The sequence below is a fragment of the Amborella trichopoda genome, chromosome 11, assembly GCF_054954075.1.
Source record: "Amborella trichopoda isolate Santa Cruz 75 chromosome 11, AtrichopodaSantaCruz75HAP2 v2.0, whole genome shotgun sequence".
Classification (NCBI taxonomy): Eukaryota; Viridiplantae; Streptophyta; class Magnoliopsida; order Amborellales; family Amborellaceae; genus Amborella; species Amborella trichopoda.
The window spans coordinates 5,135,083-5,162,129 of NC_142346.1; the positions used below are offsets into that span (position 1 = coordinate 5,135,083).

The following is a 27,047-nucleotide window of genomic DNA, read 5'->3' on the forward strand; positions in this document are numbered from 1 at the left end:
TAATCTATGAAAAGGCTGAAAAAAGCTACATAAAGCCTGAATATTTGATCACATGGCAAAAAAAACAAGAAAAATGATAAAAAAATGACAAATTTTGAAGAATCTCGTGAAGAACACTGTGCAACCCGTGTTCTTCACGGGACTCGACTATTCCGTACATTGAATCGGCGAGTCACTATACAGAATTGCCCTGTTCTCTCTAGAACCGGGCGATTCCGTGTAATTTGCCGGAACCGGCACGTCCAGTGCCAATTCCCGAGTCGAATCGGGCGAGTCCGATTCGACCCGACGTTTTTTTAAACACTGGTGTAGACTATTTGTTTGTTGTTCTATGCTCTTTCTTTGTGAGTTCTTTGCTTACTGATCTTGTTTTTAGGGCTTTTTCTCAGTTTTCCCTCTCCCTTTATCTTTATTTTTTTCATAACCATTTTTCTCACACTTTCTTGCTCTCTCTCTCTGTCTAGATTTTTTAGGGCTTCTTATGCTTCTCTCTCTTTGTCTATCTCGTTTTTTTAGGGATTCTTCAAAACCGGTAAGAAATTGTGGTCATTGTAATGGGTTTGTTGGTTTTCAGCATTTGTAGGTTTCGGTCATGGCCTCCTCTAGAGAGAGAGAAGGGCTTCATGGAGGTGAGAGGTTACCGGGAGGAGAGAGAGAGAAACGTGTTTGGAGAATACGAGACGAGAGAGAGAGTGAGAGACCCAGGAAGAGAGAGAAATAGAGAAGTTTGGGGTATATAAGTGAGGAGAGAGAAATGATTGGATTGATAAAGAGCATGTCTTTCTCATATTTGTTTAGGTTAAAAATTAAGTTTAAAGTGGCCATGGGGTTAGAAGATATCTTTTGAAACCTTGGGTTTATCATGAAATAGAATTTAAAAATAAGAGATATGGAGATATTTTTCCTATATATATATATATATATATATATATATATTTATTTATTTACTTATTTAATTATTTATTAAAAATACATAAATACTAAGAGTCTCTCTCGTATAAGAGTGTTTGGTTAGTTAGACTTTAAATAATATCAATGACGTATCTATTTTAAAATCGCCTTGTGTTCGAACGTTAACTCATTTACTATTATTTCTCAAGCAGTCTGAATTATATTGGTTGGGATTTGGAATCCATCCCCTCTTACTCATAAAAAACAAAAAAGAAAGGCAAAAGAAACATGCAATGTGAGAAGGTGTAGTTTTACGGAAGAATTGGAAGGAGAGAGAAATGGTGGCTAAAGATTTAATTACACATCGAAAACGTGGGAAGGAGAGGGGAACGCAACAACTTCTAAAGAATATTCAGTCCTGGCATCTCAGAATAGTGAGTCGTGCCAGTGTTGTGGTTAAAAAAATAAAAATAAAAATTAAAAATATCTAGTAAAATATGAAAAACTTATATAGAATGATTAACACAAAACAAATTCAAATGAAGTTGAAAATCGTTTTGAAAAAAATAAAAAAGATAAAAAATTTTATTAAAGTATGAAAAACATTTAAATAATGATTAAAACAAAACAAATTCAAATGAAGTTGAGAGTCGTTCTATCCTAGCAGGTCTTGTGCGGTTAAAAAATTGTTGAAAAAAATAAAAAGATATAAAAAAATATTCTAAAATATGAAAAACATATAAAGAATGATTAAAACAAAATAAATTCAAATGAAAGTTGAAATTTAATGAAAAACAAGGATTTTAAAGAATTGATTTGTGTTTAGGGGTATTTTTAAATTTTTTTGAAAAAAATGAAAAAATATAAAAGTGAGTATTAATGATGAAAACAATTTTTAATCTTTACCATAATGTGAAGAATATTAAAACATATATTACAAACCAAATTTATTATTTTTTAGATTTTATGTACATTTATTTATTTATTTTTTAAAAAGACCGGGAGATCACCAAAATCGCCAAAAACCGGAACCGGCCGGTTCCTATCTAACTAGTACCGGTTAGATCACCCGATTTTTCTAACATTGGTCAGTCGGGTCGGCATGAGGCTCGTTAAAAAACTAGAAAGTTTGTACATAAAACATAAATGGGTTCTAAAATGAAGGGTGAAGTGGTCCACCCTTTGTTATATTATTTTAGAAAAATACAAAATTATTTTTTTTTAAAAGGGGAACTAGCTTAGTCTTTCGTTTTGTGTTTGAGCACTGACCGTCTCATGGATTGAACCGGTCGGTTCCTGATATTTTGTAGGAACGATTCGTCCCTGACGACTCCTTATTTAGATCGACTGGTTTGGATCTGGTTCGGCATATTTTTTAATCCTTATTAGGAGAATCGTGTAATCTATTGTGAAACGGTATTAGCATGGATGTTTATTGAAACTAGAAAAGAATAAAGCCACAAATAGGATGTACCGAAAATGAATATCAGTTTAGGTTCTACTTCTAGCCATCAGATCTTGATTTAATGGTTCGAAATACATGTCACTATTTGAATTTTAGTATATTCTTTACAACCATATTTGAGTTAAAATTTTAGGTAAATATAATTGACATTACCAAGCACTATATAAAAATATTCAAAACTAAAACTGACCAAATTTTCCCCATCAGTGTAGGGATAATTTGTAATTTTAAAATTTGGCAAATACTTGTTTTATATTTTTTTGGTTTTCCCTTTTTGTTGTACACATGCCTAAAATTTCTTCTCAATCAGATTTGCAGAAACAAAAATTAAAACTCAAATGATAACATGTATTTTCAACCATCTGATCAAGATTTGATGGCTAGGAGCATAACCGAAACTATTATTCATTTTAAGTGACAATCAATTGTTAGTTTTTTCCAGTAAAAAAATATAGTGATAACTTTTCCACGTTCATATATTAAAATATCGAACTGATTATGCTAAGATGACCATTTCTGGTTTTCGTTCAGGGATTCTGAAATGCCTTTTTTTGTATTTCAAGTTTTGGTTGTGAAAACAATTTTGAGATGAAATCTACTGCTTTTCTCCCACAGAAAGACCTTTTCAATTTTTGAATAACTGAAAATTATGACCTTTCAATTTTTGGAAACCGAAAATCCGATGTTTTAAGTTTTTAAAAAACCAAGGAAGAGGTTACATTTTTTTAATAGCTCTCAAGAAACCACAAAAGGATTTTTGGCCTTTGAATAACACCACAACATCATTTTTTGGTTTCGAAGAAATCGAAATGCCAATGTTTTTGGTTTTTGAAAAACCAAAATAGATGTTGCATGTTTCAGTAACTCCATGAAAATCATAGAAGGATTTTGGTTTTTGAATAACGAAAATCACTGTTTTTTTATTATTGAAAAACCAAAATTTTAATGTTTTCGGTTGTTGCAGATTTGAAATAAATGTTGCATTTTCCAGTAGCTCTCTAGATATCATAAAAGGATTTTTAGGTTTTGAATAACCGTAAACATAAATTCGGATCTTCAATTACTAATAAATGTCGAAATTCAGGTTTTTTAAAATCGAAAACTTAATATTTTCAGTTCTTGAAATTTCTAAAATTTGAATAATTCAGTTATTGAAAAATCATAAAATACAGTTTCATCAATTTTTTAAAATATTGTCGTGTAAGGAAAAACTGGGTATCGATGTAATAAGATAATATTTTTGGTAATTATGTAATAACAGAAATTGTAATGAATATATACGTCATTTTCGCTTTATTATAATATATGTTATGATATTATAATATTTTATAAATATCACCATAATGGTGTTATTATATAGTTATGGTATACATATTTAATATTAGCATTTATTTGTAATATATTCATATTTAAAATAGCGCTCACTTTAATATTTACTTAAATAATTTTTTATTATGAAACATCATTTTCATCAATATTAGTATTCATCATCATCATCACACATCTTTATCTTAACTATTTGAGGTTGGCTACACGAATCATATTTTGTCATTCTAATCTATAAGTGTAAGTGTAATGCCATCGTAGACCATAAATCATCAATTAATAAAAATATTATTATATTATAATATAGGAAAAGTACAAAGTCGACATGAGATAGATGGTTGGAAAGGTGCACAAGCACCCTTTCAATGATTGAGGTTTCACAAGGCATACCTAATGACCAAAAAATATTTTAAGAATTGTCTTTATTTTTATTTAAATTTTACATTTATATTAAGTTTATTTTTATAAAGAGAACTAAAAACCTAATTAAAATATTTCAAATAAAAAATGGCCAAAACACACCTTAATATATTTTGGTAATCTTTCATTCAAATTATTTTTTATTATTTTATTTAATTATACTCAACAAAATGAATTGAAACTACAAAGTTTAGATAAATCTAAATTTTAAATTAAAAATAAAAATTACAATTAAAATTAAAAATTAAAAATGAAAAAGTAAAATGATTTTTAGGCTAGTTTCAATCTGTACCTTTTAAAAGTGCTTGTGTACCTTTTAATTAATTATCCATGGAATGTGCACGCAATACTAACCTTATAATATAATAATGTTACATTATAATAATGACAGGTCAAAACACACCTAAATATATTTTGGTAATCTTTCATTCAAATTAGTTTTTATTATTTTATTTAATTATGCTTATAAAAATGAATTGCAACCACAAAATTTAGATAAATATAAATTTTAATTTAAAATTAAAAATTAAAAAATAAAATAATTTTTAAGCCTTGGATGAGGCTAGTTTCAATCTGAACCTTTAAAAAGTGCTTGTGTGGCTTTTAATTAATTATTCATGGAATGTGCACGCAATACTAACCTTATAACATAATAATGTTACATTATAATAATGACATATAACATCATTAGATTATTATCTTATTATATTAATATCGTACTATCTCGATATTAAAATGTTGTCTATTTTATTATAATATTTTATTTGTATTACCATATTCTATTGAGGCAAATGTTTACATAAGGTTGCAACCTTATACTATATAAGCGATGTTGTGCATATAAAAAATTCAATAGAAAAGAGTGTATTGAAGTTGGAAAACCTTCTAACCTTGAGATGTATGATAATAAGAAAAAAAGAATTTCAAAGTACTAAAAATAGTTCATATTATAACAAGTTATTTGGGCTGTTTATTTTTTAAAATTTTGAAAAGTCTATATATATGCTCAATTTTCACCTTTTTTTCTTTTTAAATTTTAAATTTCATCATTAGGTTTGAGCATAGACTTTCAAGCTACCATAGGATTTTTAACACCATAACTACATCATTTGGCAAAATTTAAAGATGTGCTTTACTTGTTCAATATGGACACCTTATACAAACCTCACCCTTCTATTAATTTTATGGTATAATATTATTATCTAGATATTGTGACAATGATATTATTTTATAATTATGATACTTATATATAATACATAACAATCTAAAACTTTGCCACTTTTTTTCATGAACCTTGAACCTATATTATATTCTCATGCTAAGCATTATATAAGAGATGCATTATATCAGAACTCGGGTGTAAGAAATGAGCAGTGATTGGCTAGGGCATTCCCTTGAAGTGATGCACAACAACAACACCCGGTTGTGGTCATTAGGCAGGGGTTCTCCTGTCATTTTGGACGAGCACCAGTAAAGAAAGTAGTCCAAGATAATATGACTCGATGAATCACATGAAATGTAGGAACTCTTATGGATAAGATTGTGAAGTTAGTGGATACAACGAGATTAAGGAGAATTAACATAGTATGCCTACAAGAAAATAAGTAGAAAGGGGCAAAAGCTAAGGAAATCGATGGATATAAACTTTGGCACATAGAAAAAGATAATAATAGAGATGACATAGTCGTAATGACAGATAAAGATTTAAGGATAAAGCAGTTGATATCACAAGAGTAGGTGATAGTTTTTTTTATTAATTAAACTTTTATTAAAGGATGAGATAACTAACGTAACTAGTACTTATGTATCATATGTAGAACTAGATAATAATATTAAGTGACAATTCTAGGAGGACATGGATAGATTAGTCCAAAGAATACCTAATGGAGAAAGGACGTTGTTAGAAGGTGACTTAAATGTTCATATAAGAAAAGATAATAGATAGTATGATAGAGGGCATGGAGGATATGGTTTTCAAGAAGGATTTGAGATGGGCGATGCTATTCTAGATTGTGTTGTAACTTAAAACCTAGCAATAGCAAATACGTACTTTAAAAAAAGAGATAAATGTTTAATTGCTTGTAAAAAATGCATCGTATAAAAGTCAAATAGACTTCTTTCTAGCTAAGAAGGCAGATCGACCATCCTCTAAAGATTGTAAGGTCATCTTGGATTTTAGAATAAAGGTATAGAAGAGGAGGAGTGAAATTAATAGGTGTTTAAGAACTAGGCACTGGAATTTAAAACATTATATATACTTATTTAGGAATAAATTGGTATAAAAAGGAAAATGAAATTCCGAGCACGAAATTACTGGCATGTGAAATGAGATGGATGATTGTATTAAAAAATTGTAAACGAAGTTTTAAGAGAATTTATAACACTCATAAACATATACATATATTAACTTTGAAACTTCACACTCTGGTTCACCTAAAATTTTAGTGATCTCTTCGGTTAGACCTTGATTGCAATGGGCATAGCATATTTGAATATTTCAATTTTAAGCCTTTTATTTATATTTGATTGAGCTAAAATTTTGGGTAAATATACATCTAAATATAACAGACCTATAAAAATATTAAAATAAACTATAAAAATAAAATGATTGAAATGCCCCATGCGACTTTGAGAGGAATTTCCACCATTCCATTATATTTGAGTGGATACGGTGAAATTGGTACATGCTTGCACTTAATTTAATTGAACCTTGGTATGAAAACCTACTAAGTGGTGTGGTATGAAAACCTAGTTGGATTGATAAATGGGCAATCCTAAGCCAAATCCTATTTACAGAAAACAAAAGTTATTAGCAAGTAGGAATCAAAGGAAAGGATAAGTGCAGTAGGAATCAAAGGAAAGGATAAGTGCAAAGACTCAATGGAAGTTATACCAACAATTGGAGCTGACCTCACCGGTAGAGCAATCAATCCATATATAGGACTCAATACTTCTTTATCTATCTCCATGGTCTTATCGCGAGAACATGGAGAAACTTCAAGTTCATCATATGCTTCTCTCTACGTCTTAAGCATTCCAGCAGAGGGCTCAACTTCATGTCACATCATTCGACCGGTTCCTTTTGGGTTTGTTTTCCTCAGAGATGAATGTCCATCACATATTTGGGGGTGTCAGCAAAGAAGAAGATTGGTAGTGCTTCCATAATGAAGACAGGTAATCCGACGACCTGGATAGTGCCTCTCTCAGGCAGTGGATAGCAGGAGGGCAGCGTAATAAGCAACTCCTTTCTTTTTTTCTGTTATATCACAGTGTAGGCTTGTCTTGCCTAGCACTCTTCGCCCTCATTGTTGAAGGGTGTGATGAGAAGAAAAGCTACAGGGCACGCTAGCAAGAAGAAAACTGAATGTGCTAAGTCAACGATGATGCTATAGTTTCAATCCAATTGATTCTTAACAAATTAGCATTGGCAAAGTCATTATAGCTATTTAGGAAGTTATTTATTAAAAATTAAGAGAAATCGATTATTTCAGTAAACCAGGGATTTATTGAATCGGTAACTATTCTTGAATATGGAAAAAGAGATTCAAATCAGTCGTCATGATATCTAATTACTTCTTACTTGGTATCCGGAATATACTAAGATGTGTTTGAGTTGCAAAAGACTCAAAACACCGGCCAGTAGGTAACGATGCCGATTCTTGTGCTTGGCTTGCTAAATCCAGAGATCCTCCTCCTAAGCTTAAGATTCTTAACCCAAACCTTACGCACCCCTTTACTCAACAATTGGCCTTCCTTCGTGCCTGTTGGCTTAGGTGCGCTATTGCTATTGCATTTAGTCTCCATTATTTCCACTTCTCTGACCTGAGATATTCATATTCAATCTTTTGTTTGAATGTGCCTTTTTCTGTTTTTAGAAATTCACTAAAGAGGTTCTATTTGATCAATTCAGGAGCTCAGTTGGGATCGGTTTGCATTTCTGATGTCCATGAGGACTCGATATGATCGAAAAGGGTAGGATTAAGAATGGGGTGCTCTAGACTAGGGTGCAGAGCTTTTTTCTTTTCCTTTGGTGCATTGTCCTTTGCAGGATTCAAAGTGCTTTTGAATGATTCGTTGATTCAATACCAAAAGGCGCTTGTCTGCCGCCGTACTTGACCGAATGGCTTGACTGATTGTTTAGGAGGGCAGCTTCTCAACTTTGGCAAGGGAAGGCTTTGCCTACACAGAAGGAGGGAAAGAGAGGTGTGGAGAGCGAGAGATAGGGTAGTGCCCGGACCATAGAAGCGGAGATTAGTTTCTTATAGTTCAATGAGCATCTTGCATCTCATAGAAATTAAGGGCATATAATCTTTGCCTAGTGGCTAACCAATCCAACTTTTAGGCATCAAGATATATTTCAGGCATGGGTGGTTATCTTAAGAGATTCCCATCATATCATGAGATTCTCGTTCTTGAAGATCAATACTTTTCCATAACCAAAAAACTGACGGAATTCTAGGATTCCTCCTTTGGGCAAATACTTTTATACATTGCTCTTCCTTTCTTTCTTTGTTTTGCTTTTTCTTTCTTGGTGCAAGAGGATGGTGGTACCAAGACATGCTGGGATCAATCTCCAGGGCCTTCTCGCCACAAGCTCAACACAATGATACTAAGCTCTGTGTGCATGCCTTTCATCGGTGTTGTTTGCCTTCCTGCTCAGCAACCTCGGAATGCCTCCGCTTCTTTGACTCGGCCTCCTTCCTTTCCGACTTGCGCAAGACGCCTCTGCTCTCACAGACTTCGCAAATTATTATTTATTTATTTTTATATACATGCCTGATGGGCACACATTCACAAAATGTCATCTCAATCCAATTTAAAAAACGAATGGTTGAGGTAATTTAGTTATTTTGTCATGTTTTCATGATGACAAAAAAGTGCAAACAATGGAAGCATAACATTTACAATGGGATGGGGGAGAACTTCCAATTCCTCCACCTGCCCAATAGCATTTCCAACTAAAAAATGATCCAAAAAGAAATAGCAAATTTCTGGTTGCCTGAAAAGAAGAAATGTTTTAAGAAGTTTTAATCAAAGACCTGATAACTATGGTATAGAGTGGCATAAAAATGAGTCCTTGACCTTAGACGTTGTCTGGCCATTCTCATTGCCCTTTAAACAAGAAATTTTGTCTCGCTCATTCAATGCTGATCTATTTCCTTTATATCAAGAGCAGTAAAAGTTACAGGTAGAGAGCAAACTTAAAATGTTACATTTGAAGCTTTTGAGCATGCAAAGAGAGAGAAAGAGAGAGAGAAAGAGAGGGGGGTAGGCATCAGGGTGTTCCTTTGGCCTCCGATGGTATAGGTAACCTGTCCTTATGGGGCACTTTGTCCTCCTTGTTCTTACCCCACAAGACACCGTAGAGACCGCCCACTATCAACAGCCCACCAATTACACTGTAGAAAAACACCATTTATCTAAGTTCATACATATAGAATGTAGATAAGGTTCACAGAGCTAGCAACTTGCCGGTCCTTGGCCGCTAGGCGGGGCTTGGTCCCTATAGGACCTGCCCGGGCCCATCCCAACCTTGATTGGGACAAACAGGCCCTGCCCCACGTCCGACCCTAGTTTTATTTGGGCCACGCCAGGTTAGATAAAAAGTAAAATAAGTTAAAGAAAATTGAAAAAAAAGATGGAAAACTAGGCCAAACCAGTCCGACCCTATCAGGGCTTTGGTCCGGCCTGGCCTCGGTCCTATTATGAGGCCAGATTCTGTGGCTCAGGCTCTAGTTTGTTAGGGCAGGGCCACCTGGGTGGCACCAGTGCTATCCTGGTTGCTAATTGAGTCGATCAGATCACACTATATATTTTAAGTCCAAGCTATTTGGCTTCTTGGAAAAAAATATGTTGAAAATTTCAATGACAGAGGTAATTGAGGATTTGTGGGAGAAAGAAAGTGCCTGGTTTTGTAGGAGAAGATTTTGATCAGGGGAAGAATACTCATTTTCAGAGAATAATTTCTTTAATTATTTAGTTGGAAGATTTTTACCCAGAAAATGAGGCAAAACATGGGGTGATAGAAATATTTCTCCCCCATTTTTTATGTCAATTGTTGGAAATCATGGTGGATGCCACATTTCTAGGGAAGAACATCGTAAAAATTAATTTATCAAGGACACAAATGTGCAGTTAACGAATGAGTGATGAATCACATGGCCATGGTTATTTCTATAACTATGTAGCATATTTCTGATTATAGGCATCATACATCCACGAATATCGTGGTGCTCTCGTGAGATCATACTCTACCCTCCCTAAGGCTTCAGGATAATGTTATTATTAAAACTTGAGGATCACTTAGAATCACCTAGATCAGTATTTTCTAAACTCATCATCATCACACTTTTTTTTCAATTAATTGAGATTAACTTAAATAAGTATTTTTTATAAAAAAACAAAAAAAAATATTTTCAGTTGGTAAACGGTTAAATTTGTTGTACGCAATATGTATTCAAATCCTAAAACATTTTATATTTTTTTAAGGCAGATTTATAGTGCTACTGAACTTTTGTTTTTTGTTTTCTCTTTTAGCTTGGCGGCTATATTGAGAATACACCCCCAAATTTAGGGGTCCGAGCATATAAATATGAAGTTTGGTACTAGTAATTTAAATAAAAAAGGAAAATTAAAACATGAGACTAATTTTTGGCCGTTGGATAGATCCATAGGAGATCTCAACCATAGGAAGGGTGCTTGTCGTATACTCATGATAATAATAGTGCATCATTTAATATTTTCCTTGCGGATAATAATTGTCTTATCCATTCTATATATAGTCTATATTGTGAAAACATAAAATGTAATATTTATAATAACCTACAATTACGGGTGGCACTCGGTTCGGGTGGATCGATGGATCTAGGAAATCGACCCAAACCCAGTCCAGGTCCAAGTCTATATTTTGGACCCAGTGGGTTGGGTCCGGGTCCACATGACTCAACCAAACCTGGATCCAAGTCCATGTAAAACTTTGTTAGGCCGGGTCGGGTTTGGTTTCGAGTCAACCTGGACCAAACTAACCACTGACCCCTACCTACACTTTTCAAAAAAGAGTGCAGTTTGTATAGAGCCTACCTTCAAATAGTGTCGAGAAATGTGGTTTCAATAATAGAAATATTTGTGATAGCCTTAAAATATATGTTCATGTTTATTTATAAATTTTAAAGCTTTAAAAATAGTGTAGATTGATAGATCTATGAAAAGTTGAAAATCTTGAAAATTAACGGTCAAAAAATGTATTTACAAAATACACTATTTTCCAAAACTTGAAATCTATTTTTTCTCGTGTCCATGAATCTTGATGTCGAGATGATTAATTTGAGGATATTTGAGCATCAAAACAACCTCTTCTAATGAAATATTTGGTGTAGCCTCAATATAAACTTTTCCCTTCAAAATAAAATATATACTTGTTATCACCCAATATGCACACTAGAGGCACGTACACCTTTGTAGTTGTGTAAAAGTCCCCCGATGGCTTGTCCATTGAAAACAAAAATGGAAATGCACATAAAACCAGTTTTCGTAAAATCGAATCGGAATGGTTAACTAGTTAATGGGGTTGGAAGCAGTTTAATCGGCCTAATCGGTAAACTGGCCTATTCAACCGTTCTAACCGGGCAAGTCTGGGTGGTCAAAAAATTGTTGAAAAAAAATAAAAAAGACACAAAAAAAATCTGTTGAAATATGAAAAGTATATAAAGAATGATTAAAACAAAACAAATTCAAATGAAGTTGAAAATTAAGGAAAAAAAATTGGGTTTTAAAGAATTGATTTATGCCTAGGGATATTTTAAATTTTTTTTAGAAAATATGGGAAAATATAAAACTGAGTATTAATTACCAAAACAATTTTTTATCTTTACAATAATGTAAAGAATATTAAAAAATGTATTACAAACCAAATTCTTTATTTTTGAGATTTTATATATACTTTTTTTATGTTTTTTAAAAAATACCAACCGATCACCAAAACCGCTCGAAACTGAAACCGGCCACTGGCTAGTTCCAATCTAACCCGACGATTGCCGATTAGATCGCCCGGTTTTTCCAACATGGCATAAAGCACAACCTCGTTAAGAACTTAAGAAAGATCTAAGAATCTACATGAAATTTAACATCAACAATTTCTCCTATACCACGTATGAACACTCTCCTCCCATCTCTTTTCTACCTTATGCAGTATAAAATAATTGTTGATGGTATATTTCATGTAAAAGAAGTACGAAAAGAGGGGAGGGAGGGGTACGTCAATAGTTCTACGAGAAATTTAACGTCTGTGAAATAGAAAAGTTGTGTGGCCAAGATATATTAGAAAAGGGCATGGTTTCTATACGACCGGTCTGTATACTGTAGAAATGCAGGCTTCACAATAAATATATTTTTAAAATATAATTTGATTCTAATTTTTAAAAAATATATAATATTTAATATGGAGATCATGAATGTAAAAAAAAAAAAAAAACATATAGACCGTTAGTTGCACTTGATTTAGCTGAATCACCCATTTGCATCCATCTTTAATGATGGTTTATACCTTTGAACCATTTCATGCGGTCCAATCCACATGAAACTATTTTTCATTAGAAAATTGGGGCTCCAAACAATTTTTTCCCTAGAAATTATTACATGCTATTGAATGAACAAAAAGTTAAATTGCTCCCATAGGGAAAAAAATCTAACTTGTTTCTTGAACCCCAGAATTGGGGGATCTAATTTTCTCATATTAATGGCCGTTTCAAAAAAAACAAAAAAGGAAAAGAACAGGAAATTGCGCCTTAAAGCTGCTTGAAAATATGTTTTCCCTAGAGTGTACAAAAATCACACATTTTTTGGAAGGTTAGATCTAGGTATTTAGTGTTGTACACCATTAGTAACAAAATACCAGGCCTTTCCTTCCCTGAGCATAGATTCAACATCAAGAAAATATACACATAATATTGATTGCATCACCGTCCAATCTAAACACATTGAATTAGGGGCTATATACTTCCTCTCCTGTCCAGCTGTCCTATTTAAATGGATAGTTGAGGCTACTTGTCTCAAAATTTCACAAGTGAGCCACTTATCGTATGATCTAGTTTAGTTGTCTCAAAGTATTTTATTTTTAATTTTATCTACTAATTATATGAGAAAATTTAGTATGTGCCATTATCTCCATGAGGTGTACCTAAATAAAATATTTTTAATATATTTTTAAAAATAAAATGATCAAAATACCCTTAAAAATTTCAAAGATATTTTGAACATTTTATTTTGAAAATAGTTTTTTTATGTTTTATGTAGGTGTGAGTTTAGGAGAGGAGTGGATACCCCAAACTTGGTGTAAAAATATCTCGTAGAAAAATAAAAAATAAAACAGTGTATAGATGTGGAATGTGATTGGAGCCATCTTCGCTATCCATTCATTCACGATACAGAGATGGGGGAAGTACATAAGATATATGTGGCAAAAAAGTATAGAAAATTTTCCCTTGAATTAGTAGGTGGATCTTATTATTGTCAGAGAACTATGATGGGACTCACAACCCCATTCCAAATGCAGATGAATGGATTTGAACAAAAGGGAAAAGTTTATATAGAGCCGCGGCTTTTAATAATCAAATTTGAGCCTATCACAATAATTTCAATAGAAGAGGTTGTTTTAATGCCCAAATATCTTCAAATTCATCATCTCGATGTATGCACATGAAAGAAACAGATTTCAAGTTTTAGAAATAAAGTATTTTGTAATGCATTTTTGGACCGTCAATTTTCAAGATTTTTCAAGTTTTTATAGATCTATCAATCTACACTATTTTTTAAGCTTTAAACTTTATAAATAAATATAAAAATATATTTTAAGTCTATCACAAAGATTTCCAATATTGAAACCACATTTCTCGACACTATTTGAAGGTAGGCTTTAATTTGATTGTTTAGAGCCTAGGCTCTACACAAAACGCACCCAACACAAAAAGCATAATGTCCTCGAGATTATAGATCATGAGGGTCATCACCATCCAATTGCTCATTTTATCATGACGGTAAGAAATAATGTATCATAATCATGCGGAATATAGTACACTTTCCCCAGTAGACCGTTTGTAGATTAAGGGATTGTATACTAAACGACGATTTACTTTTCTACAAGAAGTTCACAATTAATCAGTAAATGTGAAATCAAGAAGCCAAGAGTGTCAAAAAACTTCGAGAAACTTCTTTCAAGACTATGAGAATGATTAGTAGCATATTTCTTATTACGAAAATTCATATCTAAGTGATTATGACTCTCATGTACTAAAAATAAACTATAGTACCGTTTGATATTTTAATATTTCTCCAAAACTTGTATGATAGAGGAAATTAAAGAAAGCTTCATCAAAATAGCATAACAAACCTTCCCAAGTAGATCCATTCATTCCACAAGATGACTGAGAAAATTGCAGTTATTAGTAGAGTTACTGGATGGAACATGGCTGTGAAGACTGGGCCTTTCTTCTCTATGCACCATAGCTGTAACCAATGGGTAACCCCGGTGACAACCACGCCCTGCCATTAAATGCAACTTGGAGTTAAATCTCATTCTCAAGATATCTTTGAGTCGAGGTTTGGTTTGCTAGAAATGGGAATCAAGGAGACTCAATTCCATGGATACCAGTCGTTTCTTGCGTTTGGATACACACTGCCAAGGCTGTATTCATGTCTTCACGAGGAGACTGGTATCCATGTTTTGAGCCCATTTTGTAGAAATGTCAATCCCACCAAAGTTGGTGGAATTAACATTGCTGGGAGATGAGAATGCTTTCCTGGAATCAAAATTTTGCAGTAAAATACCTTTTGATAGTGTGGTTGAGGTCCAGACTAAAAAACCCTCATTGAACCACTCACTCACTCTCTCCCTGTCTCTGTAACATCTTTATGTTTATCTACGTCGAACTGATGTATCTCTGTCTCTCTCCATCTTTACCCTTTTCATCTTTCTCATTAACTTTGTAACCTCTCCCACTCTCTTTTTCAACCTGCTCTCTATGTTTCCCTCTCCCTCTCTCTCTCGTTATCTCCATAACATCTCTCCCCTTTCTCTCTATCTCTCTGTCAATTCCGCAATCTCTCTCTATCATTCCTACTCAGCAATTTTAAAATGCGGTCATTTATTCTTCACTTGTAAAAAACAACAAAAAAATATCTAACCACGATAATAAGAATTACACAATATTAAGAATGTTAGAACTTAAAAAACCAAGAAAAGAAAAATGGTATAATCAGATACCTGAATTTCATACAGACATATCTTCCAAACAATTCGAACAGTGGACATGCATCTTCTAGGTCCCTTACCAAATGCTATCCAAATAGCATACACCATCATTCCAATAGATGCCAATTCCATAAGGGGCATCTCCCTAGGCACCCATTTCCAGAAAAGCAAACCGGGCTGACGAGATACTTTTACAAGAGAATTTTAGAATGTTTTAATTCTAAAAATGTTGAAAATAAAACTCTATAAAATCTCAAGAATGTCTAATTAATGTGTGGGAGAATAAAAAAGTAGCTTATGAATACCCATGTTGTTGAAAAATCTAGAGGACAGAAGAAGGGCATATGGGATACATGCATGGGACAACTAATTTGAAAATTAAAGGCTATCATATAAAATATTTTTGGGAAAAAGACATAAATCCTCCATCTAAAGTGGTAATTCCAAATAACCCTTTGATCCTATAAATATCCCATGAAATCCCTAAGTTAAACAAAAAAAAGATGTGTAACTCTTTCTTTACTTTTTCTATTGTCCAAATTAGAGAATTTATCATTCTTTTTTCTTAATCACCATGTTATCTAAATCCAGGAAAAACTCTCTCTTTCTCTATTTTCTTCAGTTGGGGAACTTTTCCTCCCTCTCTCCAGCAACCTTCCCTGAATTCTTATCTCTCTCTCTCACATACATAAGTCACAAGTAACTTAAAAGATGCATCACAAACTCGATTTTTATGAAGAGGTTATTAAAAAACAAAAAAAAATGTTGGATTTTGAAATTTGGACAATGAAAAAAGTAATAAGGGAATTAAATGTTCTTTTTTATTCAACTTGGGAAGTTCTATAGGATATTTAATGGATCAAGATGTTATTTGGATATAATTTTGGAGGAGGTTTTATGTCTTTTTCCCCAAATTTTATTCAGGTACATTCATATTATGAATATCGATATCACATACAATGGTACCATGGATCAAATTTGTATTTATAGTGCCAACTTGTAAAGGAACTAGACCAAATTATATAGCCAAAAGATATTATGGAGATCTAGGATCAGCTGGCATAGTGTTTCTAAACACAACGCAATGGTAGTATACAAACCCTTTCGATATAACAAAAATACTTTTAAGCGTCTATGCTATAAGACCATCCATCTTTTGCATAAGGTCGTGACAACTAATCATACCCCTCAAATGTCAAATCAAACAACTTCAACTCTATTTTAGAGTTTGAAAAAAATTTCTTTGAATTTTAAGGATAATCAGTTGCACGATTCGAGATTGTATACTATGAGACCATTTACTTTTTATGCAAAGATATCACAATTATTTGTAGCTATTAGATATGAAATCCAATAGATTGAAGTGTGTTTGACTTGACATAAAGTCGTGACAACTAATCATATCCCATCAAATGTCAAATCAAACAACTTCAACTCTATTTTAGAGTTTGAAAAAAAATTCTTTGAATTTTAAGGATGATCAGTCGCACATTTCGGGATTGTATACTATAAGACCATTTACTTTTTATGCAAAGATATCACAATTATTTGTAGCCATTAGATATGAAATCCAATAGATTGAAGTGTGTTACAACATTCGAGAAATTTTTTTTTGGATTATGTACCCAATCAACAACACATTTATGACCGCTCGATTTCATATACAAAGGTCAATAATGATTGTGTAACCTCCTTGTATCAAAACGAAATGGTCTCATTATATACAATTCCCATATTCCTAGCCCTTCAATTTCAAATCTAACAATGTGATCTCCTTATACAAATATTTAAATAATCTTATTGTATGTATGTCCATTCTTTAGAGGGGAGGGTGAATAAGAGACTTACACAGTAGACGACGGAGATGAGATTGAGATCCCAATTTAGCTTCCATGAAGACGCTCTTCTGTCGACCGCGAATGCCACAACAGCAGATTGAAGGGCACTTAGAAAGCATTGTAGGGTCGTCAGAGTTAATTTTGAGGGATATGACTTTATCAAGGGAACCTAACACACACATGGTTATCAACATTACTAAACCAAATATAGCATTTGCCTTTTGAGACATATGAGAGAGAGAGATGGATATGGACCCAAAATTAAGGGTGCCAAAGGGCTGGACTCATGGCCAGGCCTACCTTGGCCCTGGCGCAGCCCTTGTCCTTGTAGGACCAACCCAGGCGCGACCCTGGCCCCTATTAGGGTCTGGTTGGGCCAAAAAACAAATGAAGCAAACATAAGTAAAACATCAAGAGAATAAAAAAGAGAGCCAAAATGGCACTGGTCTTTGCCCGCCCTCGGGCGCTACTTTTTTAGGGCTGGGGCTGTTGGGGAGTGATGTTAAATCACCCCCATGTCATTCACCCTTTTGATAAAGGGTAATCTCGTCAAGAATGTGGGTGAATGAGGGACGGAAGAAAAACCTTGTAGAGAGAGAAGTTGGGGTTGGAAATTGAGGGTTTTTACAACAAAACCCTAGCACCACCATTTGATGCTCATCTTGGGCCATTTTGTCGGCATTTCTTCGTGGCATCGGTGAATCGAAAAAATGAGTCGATTGTAGGTAGTTTTATGGTAAGAAGTTTTTTGTTTGATCGTTCTTTGAATTGTATGAGGTAATTCTGTATAACCCCAATCTTGTAAATTTTCCTCTTGATAGTGAATACACTTTTGCCATATTGCCTATGAACGTAACCCATCTTGGGTGAACCACGTATATGTGTGTCCCTCTCTATTTTCATTTGTGTTGTGATTTGAAGATTTCTCATATTGCTCGTTTTATTTGTTTATATTTTTTTCAATTATATTGGACTTGTTATTGCATCTTGGGTATATTATTTGAGGATTGAAATTATTGTGGTGGAGTGCTTTTCACATTTAATGGGATTTGAGATATCCCGATTAGCTCAAAAATAGTGATTGGGTTATCCCGATTTTTCAACAGGGCCGACCAGGTTGGACAGCCTTGCACATTGCTAGCTCGACCCAAAATTGACATCTTATTTTCTTGAATTTAAATACGTGAGTGTGTGTTAGAGAGAGAGATGGGAGAGCAGCATTGAAAGTGGAAGGCCAACCTGCAAAACGAGCCACAAGGACCATCCTGCATTGGAAGTGAGCATGAGAAATACCCCTTTGGCCCACTCTTTCTTCGGAGTTGTAGGAAGAGAAGCAGCATGAAAAGAGTGGTAGTGATTGAGTGTGATCAAAGGAGGGCCTTTGTACGAGGACAGTATGATAGCACCACCAATACAAATCACGGTTCCTGCAACCTTGGCTTGCCCATGGAGATACCTCATGTTTAGCCTTTCCATCCTGAAAAGTGGGAACATCGACCTTTCATCTCCATCTTTCTCTCATCTTAAATTTCAAAGCAATTATTTAGTGTAATGGGACCATTTGTCTTTGGTATAAGATGGCCAGAATTAACGTTGGCTATTATATGTGAAATTGGATGGCTACATTTATTCCAATGATTGAGCTCAAAGTTCAAAACAAATTTTTTCAAACTTTGTAATACACCTAAGCTATAAGATTTAACATTAGATAGTTATAAGTTATTGTCACCCCCTTGTACCAAAGGTATATGGTCTCATTGTATATAATTCCTTATTTAATTTTATGAAATTTGGCTTTTAAAAGATTTGAAAATCTTTTCGAAAATTAAGAATCTTTTTTTTCCCTAATTTTCCATAGACAAAATTAGCATATAATGGATTTGGTGTTGTAGAGCTCGTTGATAGCTTACTAACTAGTGATCATATGCCAAGAAAGGGATGTGGATGGGCTGAGCGGCCCTGTTCAGCCCACACAACCCGACCCTAAAAAAGTAAAGCCTAGGAAACAAAGCCAAACCCTTGGGCCAAGGTCTGTCCTTGTCCAGCCCAATCCGGTCCTCTTTTTTGCCTTGTTTTTTTTTCATTTAATTTTAGCCCAGCCTGTCTAGGACAAGTCCGGTTCAAGCTCAACCCATTGCCACCCTTACCCAAAATCGAGTTATAAGTGAAATGTTATGAGCTTATTGGCCTGTTTGGTTGCGTTTTAAGACAAATAAGATATATCTGCTCCCACTGCTGAACAGTTTAACACATATTGTAGAAGCGCAGTTTACAGTGAAGTCCATGCAGATGATGGTCACACCGCGACAACGAACTCCCTAGAGGTGAGGTAATCATGTCATTTGTATGCGCAAATAAGTGCAAAAATGAGGATAGTGCCCTTTCCACTTGGAAGGTCTTCTTGAGGATCGTTTGTGGAAAATCTGTGAGTTGTCATGAGGGGACCGACTCGGTTGTCGGATTAGTTCAACGGCTTAATAGTGTCATGATGGGTCTAGTTCAAAATAAAGATTGGGTTTTATTGAAAATTGATCAAAATTAATATTTGATCGGTTTTGGTTGGTCGGACCAGCAAGTTTTGATCTATTTAATTACCTAAATAAAATTGAAAAAAATTTAATATATAAATATAAATAAATAAATAAATATAAATAAATAAATATATATAAATAGTATATATATATATATATATATATATATATATGAAAAAGCTGGGATTAGCTCACTATCTCATATGAGCCCAACGGCCCAGATTGAATCTGGGCCGATCTGACGATCACGGATATTCGGTAGTGTTTGAGTTTTAAATTTTTTTTGACAAATCCAAATCACTTGAAATTTTACGAATGTGTTAATAAAAAACAATTGAATCTTTTAATAATATCAAAAAAATATTTCACATGAAATAAATTGATCAAAATAACCCAGAAAGTTTTCAAGGGTATTTTGGTCACTTTTGTTTTACGAATAATGTGTTTTATCTTTTTATTAGGTGCGCCTTGATGAAAAGAACACACATATAAAATTCAAATGATTTAGATTTAAAGAAAAAAATTAAAATTAAAATACGGAATGAGGTCGTGATCATCAGATCGGCCCATATTGAATATGGGCTGTTGGGCATATGAGCCCAATAGCCCAGATTGAATCTGGACCGATCTGATCGTTACGAAATTCAAATTACTTGAAATTTTAGGTGTGTGTTTTTTTCATCAAGGAGCATCTAATAAAAATAAAAAATAAAACAGTAATCACCAAAACCAAATGACCAAAATACCCCCAAAACATTTCAAGGGTATTTTGATCAATTTATTTCTTGTAAAATAGTTTTTTGATATTTTTTAAAGATTCAACTATTTTTTATGAACATACTCTTAAAATTTCAAATGATTAAGATTTATAGAAAAATAAATAAAATTTAAATACTACCAAATATCCGTGGTCATTAGATCGGCTGCCTAGATTCAATCTGGACCGTTGGGCTAATATATTCATATGAGCTAGTGAGCTAATCCCAGCATTTTCTATATATATATATATATATATGGGTTTGTCTAGAGTTAACAACCCCTAAAAATTCTATATATATATAAGGGTTTGTCTAGAGTTAACAACCCCTAAAAATACAAAGGTTTAAGTAAGAAGCGGTTGTGATGAGTATATTTATCAAAACAATCATTACTTTTTTATTAAAAAATTATTTAAATAGGTAATTTTACCATTAAGCATTAGCAAATTTGAAATTTTCATAAAAATACAATGGCAGTTTAAAAGTTAGTGTCCTGAAACTTTGTTTGTAGAGTGCCATTGTCTTTTAGTTAAAATTTCAATTTTACCCCTTACAAAGATAATAAAAGTACCATTGGTCTTGTAGTAATATTTACAAAATTACCCCACAAAAGTAACTTTTTTTTAAAAATAGACTACAAAATTAATAAATTCACCCTCACAACTCTCTCTATCTTGAATCTTTGTAATTTGAAAGGCCGTGAACAATCAAATTAGAGTCTATTTAGGGTGTGGTTTGTATAGAGCCTGGGCTTTAAACAATCAAATTAGTGCTTCTCCTCAAATAGTGTCGAGAAATGTGGTTTCAACATTGGAAATCTTTGTGATAGCCTTAAAATATATTTCATCTTTATTTATAAAGTTTAAAGTTTCAAAACTAATGTAAATCGATAGATCTATGAAAACTTTAAAAACTTGAAAATTGATGGTCCAAAAATACATTACAAAATACGCTATTTTCAAAACTAAAAAATCCATTTTTTTCCATATCTATACATCTTGATGTTCAGATGATCAATTTGAGGATATTTGGGCATCAAAACAATCTCTTCTAGTGAAAATTTTGAAGTAGGTTCTAATTTGATTGTTTAGAGCCTCTGCTCTATATAAACTTTATATATATATATATGGGAAAAGATGAGATTAGCCCACTAGCTCAAATGAATATATAAACCCAACAACCCAAATTGAATCTGGGCCGATCTGATGGGTCACGACCTCATTTTGTATTTGAATTGATCAAATAAACATTTGAGCCCAACGACCCAGAATGAATCCGAGCCGATCTGATGGTCACGACTTCATTTCATATTTGAATTTAAATTTTTTTTTTTTGTATAAATCCAAATCACTTGAAATTTTAGGCGTCCATTCTTCTCATCAAGTGCAACTAATAAAGATATTTAAAAAAATATAAAGTGATCAAAATATCCCTGTAATATTTTAAGGGTATTTTGATCAATTTATTTCTTACAAATTATTTTTTTGATATTTTTATTAGAACCTCCTATTTCTTAAGGACATACACCTAAAATTGCAAGTAATTTAGATTCATAGAATAAAAATTAAAATTTAAGCACGAAATGAGGTTGTGACCGTTATATCGGCTCATATTCAATCTAAGCTGTTAGGCTCATATATTCATATGAGCTAGTGGGCTAATCTCAGGATTTTCCTATTTATATATATATATATATATATATATATATATATATATATATATATATATATATATATATATATATATATATATATATATGGGTTCTATTAACATATATAGGATTGTATACAATGAAACCATTTTACCTTTGGTACAGGGAGGTCATAATTATGTATAACCATCTGATGTAAAATCTGATAGCTTCGGTATGTCACAAAATTCGATAAAATTTCTTTTCAACTTTGAGCTTAGTCAATGAAATAAATGCAACTATCCAATTTCACATCCAATGATCAAGATTAATTGTGACCACCTTGTACCAAAGTATATAATAGTCTCCTTATATACTTTCATATATAACCACAATTTTCATATAGCCAAAAATATAATGATCTCCTTATATACTTTCATATATACCCAATTTCACAGTCCTATTTTAGACAAAAGCCTTTTCAAGCCTCCCCTTAAGAACTTCAGTAACCACAACTTTGAGGTTACTCTTTTTTCTCTTTCTAAAAGTCCTTTTAAGAACTTCGGTAACCACAATTTTTCAGGTTACTCTAAAAGTAGAACATTGTAATCTATCAAATCCCTAGCTTTTTTTCTTTTTGGATGAGTAAGTGGGGAGAGGACCCCTATCCTAGATAGGAATTCAACGTAGGATATAGCATTGCAAATCATCAAGCCCTAACCAATTAAGTATAGGATCTATTACTAAATCGTAGTTGAAAGTTGAAATTTCCTTTCAACAAGATTCCTGTCAAAATCTAGGATTGCCTATAAGACAAGCTGATTGGAATGCAAATTACAAGATGAATTGTGGAATTTTCATTTTAGAGAAGTTGATCACACGTGATGCTCTGAAATTGAAGCGGTGGTTCATAAGGCTGATTGTATCCTAGAAGTATACTCACCTGAACTTTGTTGTGTCTTAATTTCTAACAAGTTAAGAATTTGTTTTAAAAAAAAAGATTTATAAATAAATAAATAAACTATCTCGTACATCCAAGCCTCAATCAAAATTAAAATGCCAGTCAGATTGACAAAAAAATTGAACATACCTTAGGAGAATTGTCAAGAGAAACGTGCATGCAGGAATGGCGTTTGGTGTTGTGGCCGCCAAGGTTGCAGAAGTGTATTTCATGGCAACGTAGTACAGATTCATGCTAAGACTAATCCTGCATTTGTATGTGATTTTACCCCATCATTTACTTTACCTCGAACTTTTTTTTTTCTTTCTAGATTAAATGGTCTCATTACATATATTTCCTTAAAAAAGCGACCCTCACCCTATTGAGGCCACCAAGAAAACTTTGCAGAAGATTGTAACCGTCATCGCATGAGCCTCTTTCCTGAAAATTTTCAAATTAAGATTTTCTCAAATGAAAAAGCATGTTTAAAAAATATCTCAAATAAATAAATATGTTTCAAAAATTAAAAGAAAAATGTGACGTTTCCGTGATGTCGGAATCGGTTTGATAATGAAAGAATTGGTTCCATGACGTCAGAACCAATACAGACATGTTTGAACTGATCGATTCAGGGGTGGATCATGTGGATCTCAATTTATTTTTGGATCTAGAACAATCAGAACGATTCTTGATTCAAATCGAGAGATTTTGGATTAGATCGTCGAATTTTAAACATTGATCTATAATAAATAATAATGGAACCAATCACAAAAAGTAAATGTATAAAATGAGACTATTTACTATTGGTATAAGGTGGTCACAATTAATCTAAACCATTGGATGTAAAATTGAGAAGGTGTATTTATTTCATTACTCAAGCTCAAAATTTAAAATAAATTTCTTGAATGTTATGATATATCTAAATTATTAAATGTCACACCGTATGGCACTAAATAATTGTGTGATCCTTGTTGTAAAGATAAATAGTCTTATCATATTTTTATTTCGAGCGAGATTTCAACATGAAAAGTAACATGAACAACAATAATATAGAATCTGCTTTAGGTAAAGAAGCTCGGCTTGGAGGGTCCCACACCAAAGAGCAGTGTGCAAAACATTGATTCGACCAAGGCGTGTTACGTACAACCCCAAAAAGTGGAAAAACAAAAGAGCTAAAAAGTGGTAAAAAATCTCTAAAAGTCATTAAAACTAAAAAATTTTAAAATGATTACTGAAATCTTTAGGAGACTAAACAAGATGAAAAAAAACTATAAGATGGATTATTGAAAAAGTGTATTTGTATTTTGTATATTTAAAAAAATTAAAAGAAAGAAAATATGAAAATTCCCAAATAATAATTAAAACTAAAATTTTTTTTGAAATAAGTATTTTGAACTATTATGCTATATATATATATATATATATATATATATATATATATATATATATATATATATATATATATATATATATATATATATATATAATTAGATTCTATAAGACCCTCCTCCATCCATGTGTGTAGGACCTCAAAGGATTACTATTAAAGTTGGCATAAATCTCTAATAAGGTCATCACATGGGTGTAGGATTTGACTTTTCTATAATTCCGTGCCAAATTTAACGGTGATCCTTTGAGGTCTTACACATATAGATAGAAGAAAGTCTTATAGGATTATTTCTCATATATATATATATATACACATTTTATAATATTTTTTTGATATATTGCTTTAGTATTTATTTGGGCCTAGCGAGTTGTGCACCAAACTCATTGGGAACTCACCCTCACCCATAAGGCGTGGCAAAGTAAACTCCGAGTGGACTCCGACAAGCTTCGAAATATTGGTCTAGAGTTCCATTCCCACTTTTATCTAAGTGAACATTCAATAATGAAAGAAAAATCAATTAAAATAATAAACTAAAAGTGTGTGATGCTGCCATCCTCCATCTGTTCTTGTCAATTAATGGTGGAGATGAATCATTCCTTTGGCACTAAGAAAGCACACAATTGCTCCTCTATAGTATTTATTGATGAAAACGATGGCGGTAATGCACACATAAATGTATGATATATTCGAGTATATTAAATAAAGGAAAGTATATTTAAAATTATCAAACTATTGATCAAATGGACCAACAAAATGGTTGTTTTAGTAACACTATTTCATCAAGCCCTTTTAGGCCATTTTGTAAGAATACCCAAAATGCTATATTCTGGATTTGGAATCTAGCATTTCGGCAATTTGACCCATCAAGGAGTTGGGTAAAATAATAAAATATTATGCATTTGTTCTAGATTCTGAGTAAAATAATAAAATATTATGCATTTGTTCTAGATTCTGAATTCGGAATAAGACATTTTAATAAAAAAACAAGTTTTAGATTTGGAACTTTGAACAAGTGTCTCACTATTTGGCTCATTTTCACGCATCTGAGCAAAATGACATGAATATTCCTTTTTTTTCTAGGATCCAAATCTAGAACAAGAGATTTTATTCTAAAAAACATGTTCCAGGTTTCGAACCTCAAACTCATGGGCATCTTTTCTTATTTAGGAGATCTAATCTAGAATATGAATATTTTGTATAATTTTAACAAAACAATTGTGGAGATACCTTCAATTAAAGTAATCACTTTGTTGATAAATTGGTTAACTTGAGTGATTTGACAATATTAATGATATTTTTTCGACAATTTACAATTAATATTTGCCTACGTTGACAAATGAAAAATTAGGAAAACAAATAAAAATGAGTAGGGCGGCAACAGGTGCAGTGGGGTCCGGTTTGACCCCCACCAAACTTGGGCCAAGTCCAAGTGACTTGAACCCGGACCAAACCCAGACCGATGTGGATCTAGGTCTAAAAATCAAAAAAATAAAGTAAAAATTATTTTACTATATTATTTACTATATGTGCTATTTTTTTTGTTTATTTTAGACCGGGTCCATGTTGGACCTGATTGGGCTTGGTCCAAGTCATTTAGACCTGGACCCGATTTTCTGGGTCCAAAATATAGACCCAGTTCGGATAAACTTGCCGCCCAATCCGATTGCCACCCCTAAAAATGAGGGATTTACCTTTCAAGAAAGTATGCAAAGGGTGCCAATACCACTGAGGCCAGGGCTTGTCTGTACACAACGAACACAAAGTGGTTCATTCCTCCACTAATGGCTAGCTTTGAGAACAAGGCCATGCCTGCATATATGGACTGCACCACGACCATCGCCAAGTAAGGTTTCCATGACTCCATGGATGTAAACCAAGGGATGGCCTGGTTCATGGAATAAAAAATGGTGCCTCATTTGTGGGCATTTATAGTTGATGATTGTCGACTAATGGAATGTTTATGAGGTTTAAAGTAGTTGGTGGGAGTAATAGGGTGATTTCCACTTGGGTTGTGGTTACCTTCCACAAAACTGCCTTTCGAGACACTTCATGTAAGTGCCCATCTATGATGACTTTTATCTCTACTTTTCCTTAACTAGTACTTTTATCTATGTATAGCCATATGTATAGCCATGAGTAGTGTTAGAATTTGGCAGTGCATTATGTTTAAATCTGAGTTGACAGCCTATACTCATGTGATTCAATTTACCTTTTAACTCTACATGTATTTTGATTGGTTTTTTTTTTTAATGCAATTGCCATTAGTCCGATTGAACGTACCCTTTCTTTGTCAGGCCATGCTCATGTTAAGTGGAAGCACATTAGAATATGTCCACTTGATATGTGACACGATATAAAATCCTCATGTCCTTGATATTTTTCGTGTCTTGTCTATGTAATAAAGCAACAAAACTTTAAATGTGGTCCTTAGAAATGGAGTACCCTTTTGAAAATTTGTCTCAAATTCGGGATCCGCAATTTGTTCAATTTCTTTAGATTCATTTCTACTTTAGATCCATAATTTGTGACTCCAAAAAATATGCAAATCTTGTTTGCTGGAGAGTTATAACAAATGGACAATATCTCTGTACACTGTATTTTGAAGTTTCATTT

At 32.9% G+C, this 27,047-nt stretch overlaps 1 protein-coding gene across 6 annotated transcripts; it reads right to left on the bottom strand.

Moving 5' to 3' along the window:
- Nucleotides 1-8,366: 8,366 nt before the first annotated feature.
- On the bottom strand, nucleotides 8,367-26,392 carry LOC18441206 (WAT1-related protein At5g64700). Of its 6 annotated transcripts, none has more exons than XM_020671620.2 (8): nucleotides 26,126-26,392; nucleotides 23,423-23,485; nucleotides 23,195-23,311; nucleotides 18,425-18,662; nucleotides 17,196-17,354; nucleotides 15,360-15,524; nucleotides 14,487-14,638; nucleotides 8,367-8,827 (listed from the first exon to the last, which is right to left on the bottom strand). In XM_020671620.2, the coding sequence occupies exons 1-8, from the start codon at nucleotides 26,326-26,328 to the stop codon at nucleotides 8,734-8,736; spliced, it is 1,191 nt and encodes a 396-aa protein (XP_020527279.1). In that variant the 5' UTR covers nucleotides 26,329-26,392; the 3' UTR covers nucleotides 8,367-8,733. The 6 variants fall into 6 exon arrangements, with proteins under 6 accessions (XP_020527279.1, XP_088707872.1, XP_020527278.1 ...); XM_020671619.2 differs by lacking the exon at nucleotides 8,367-8,827 and adding an exon at nucleotides 9,229-9,501; XM_088851746.1 differs by lacking the exon at nucleotides 15,360-15,524.
- Between the last annotated feature and the right edge of the window lie 655 nt (nucleotides 26,393-27,047).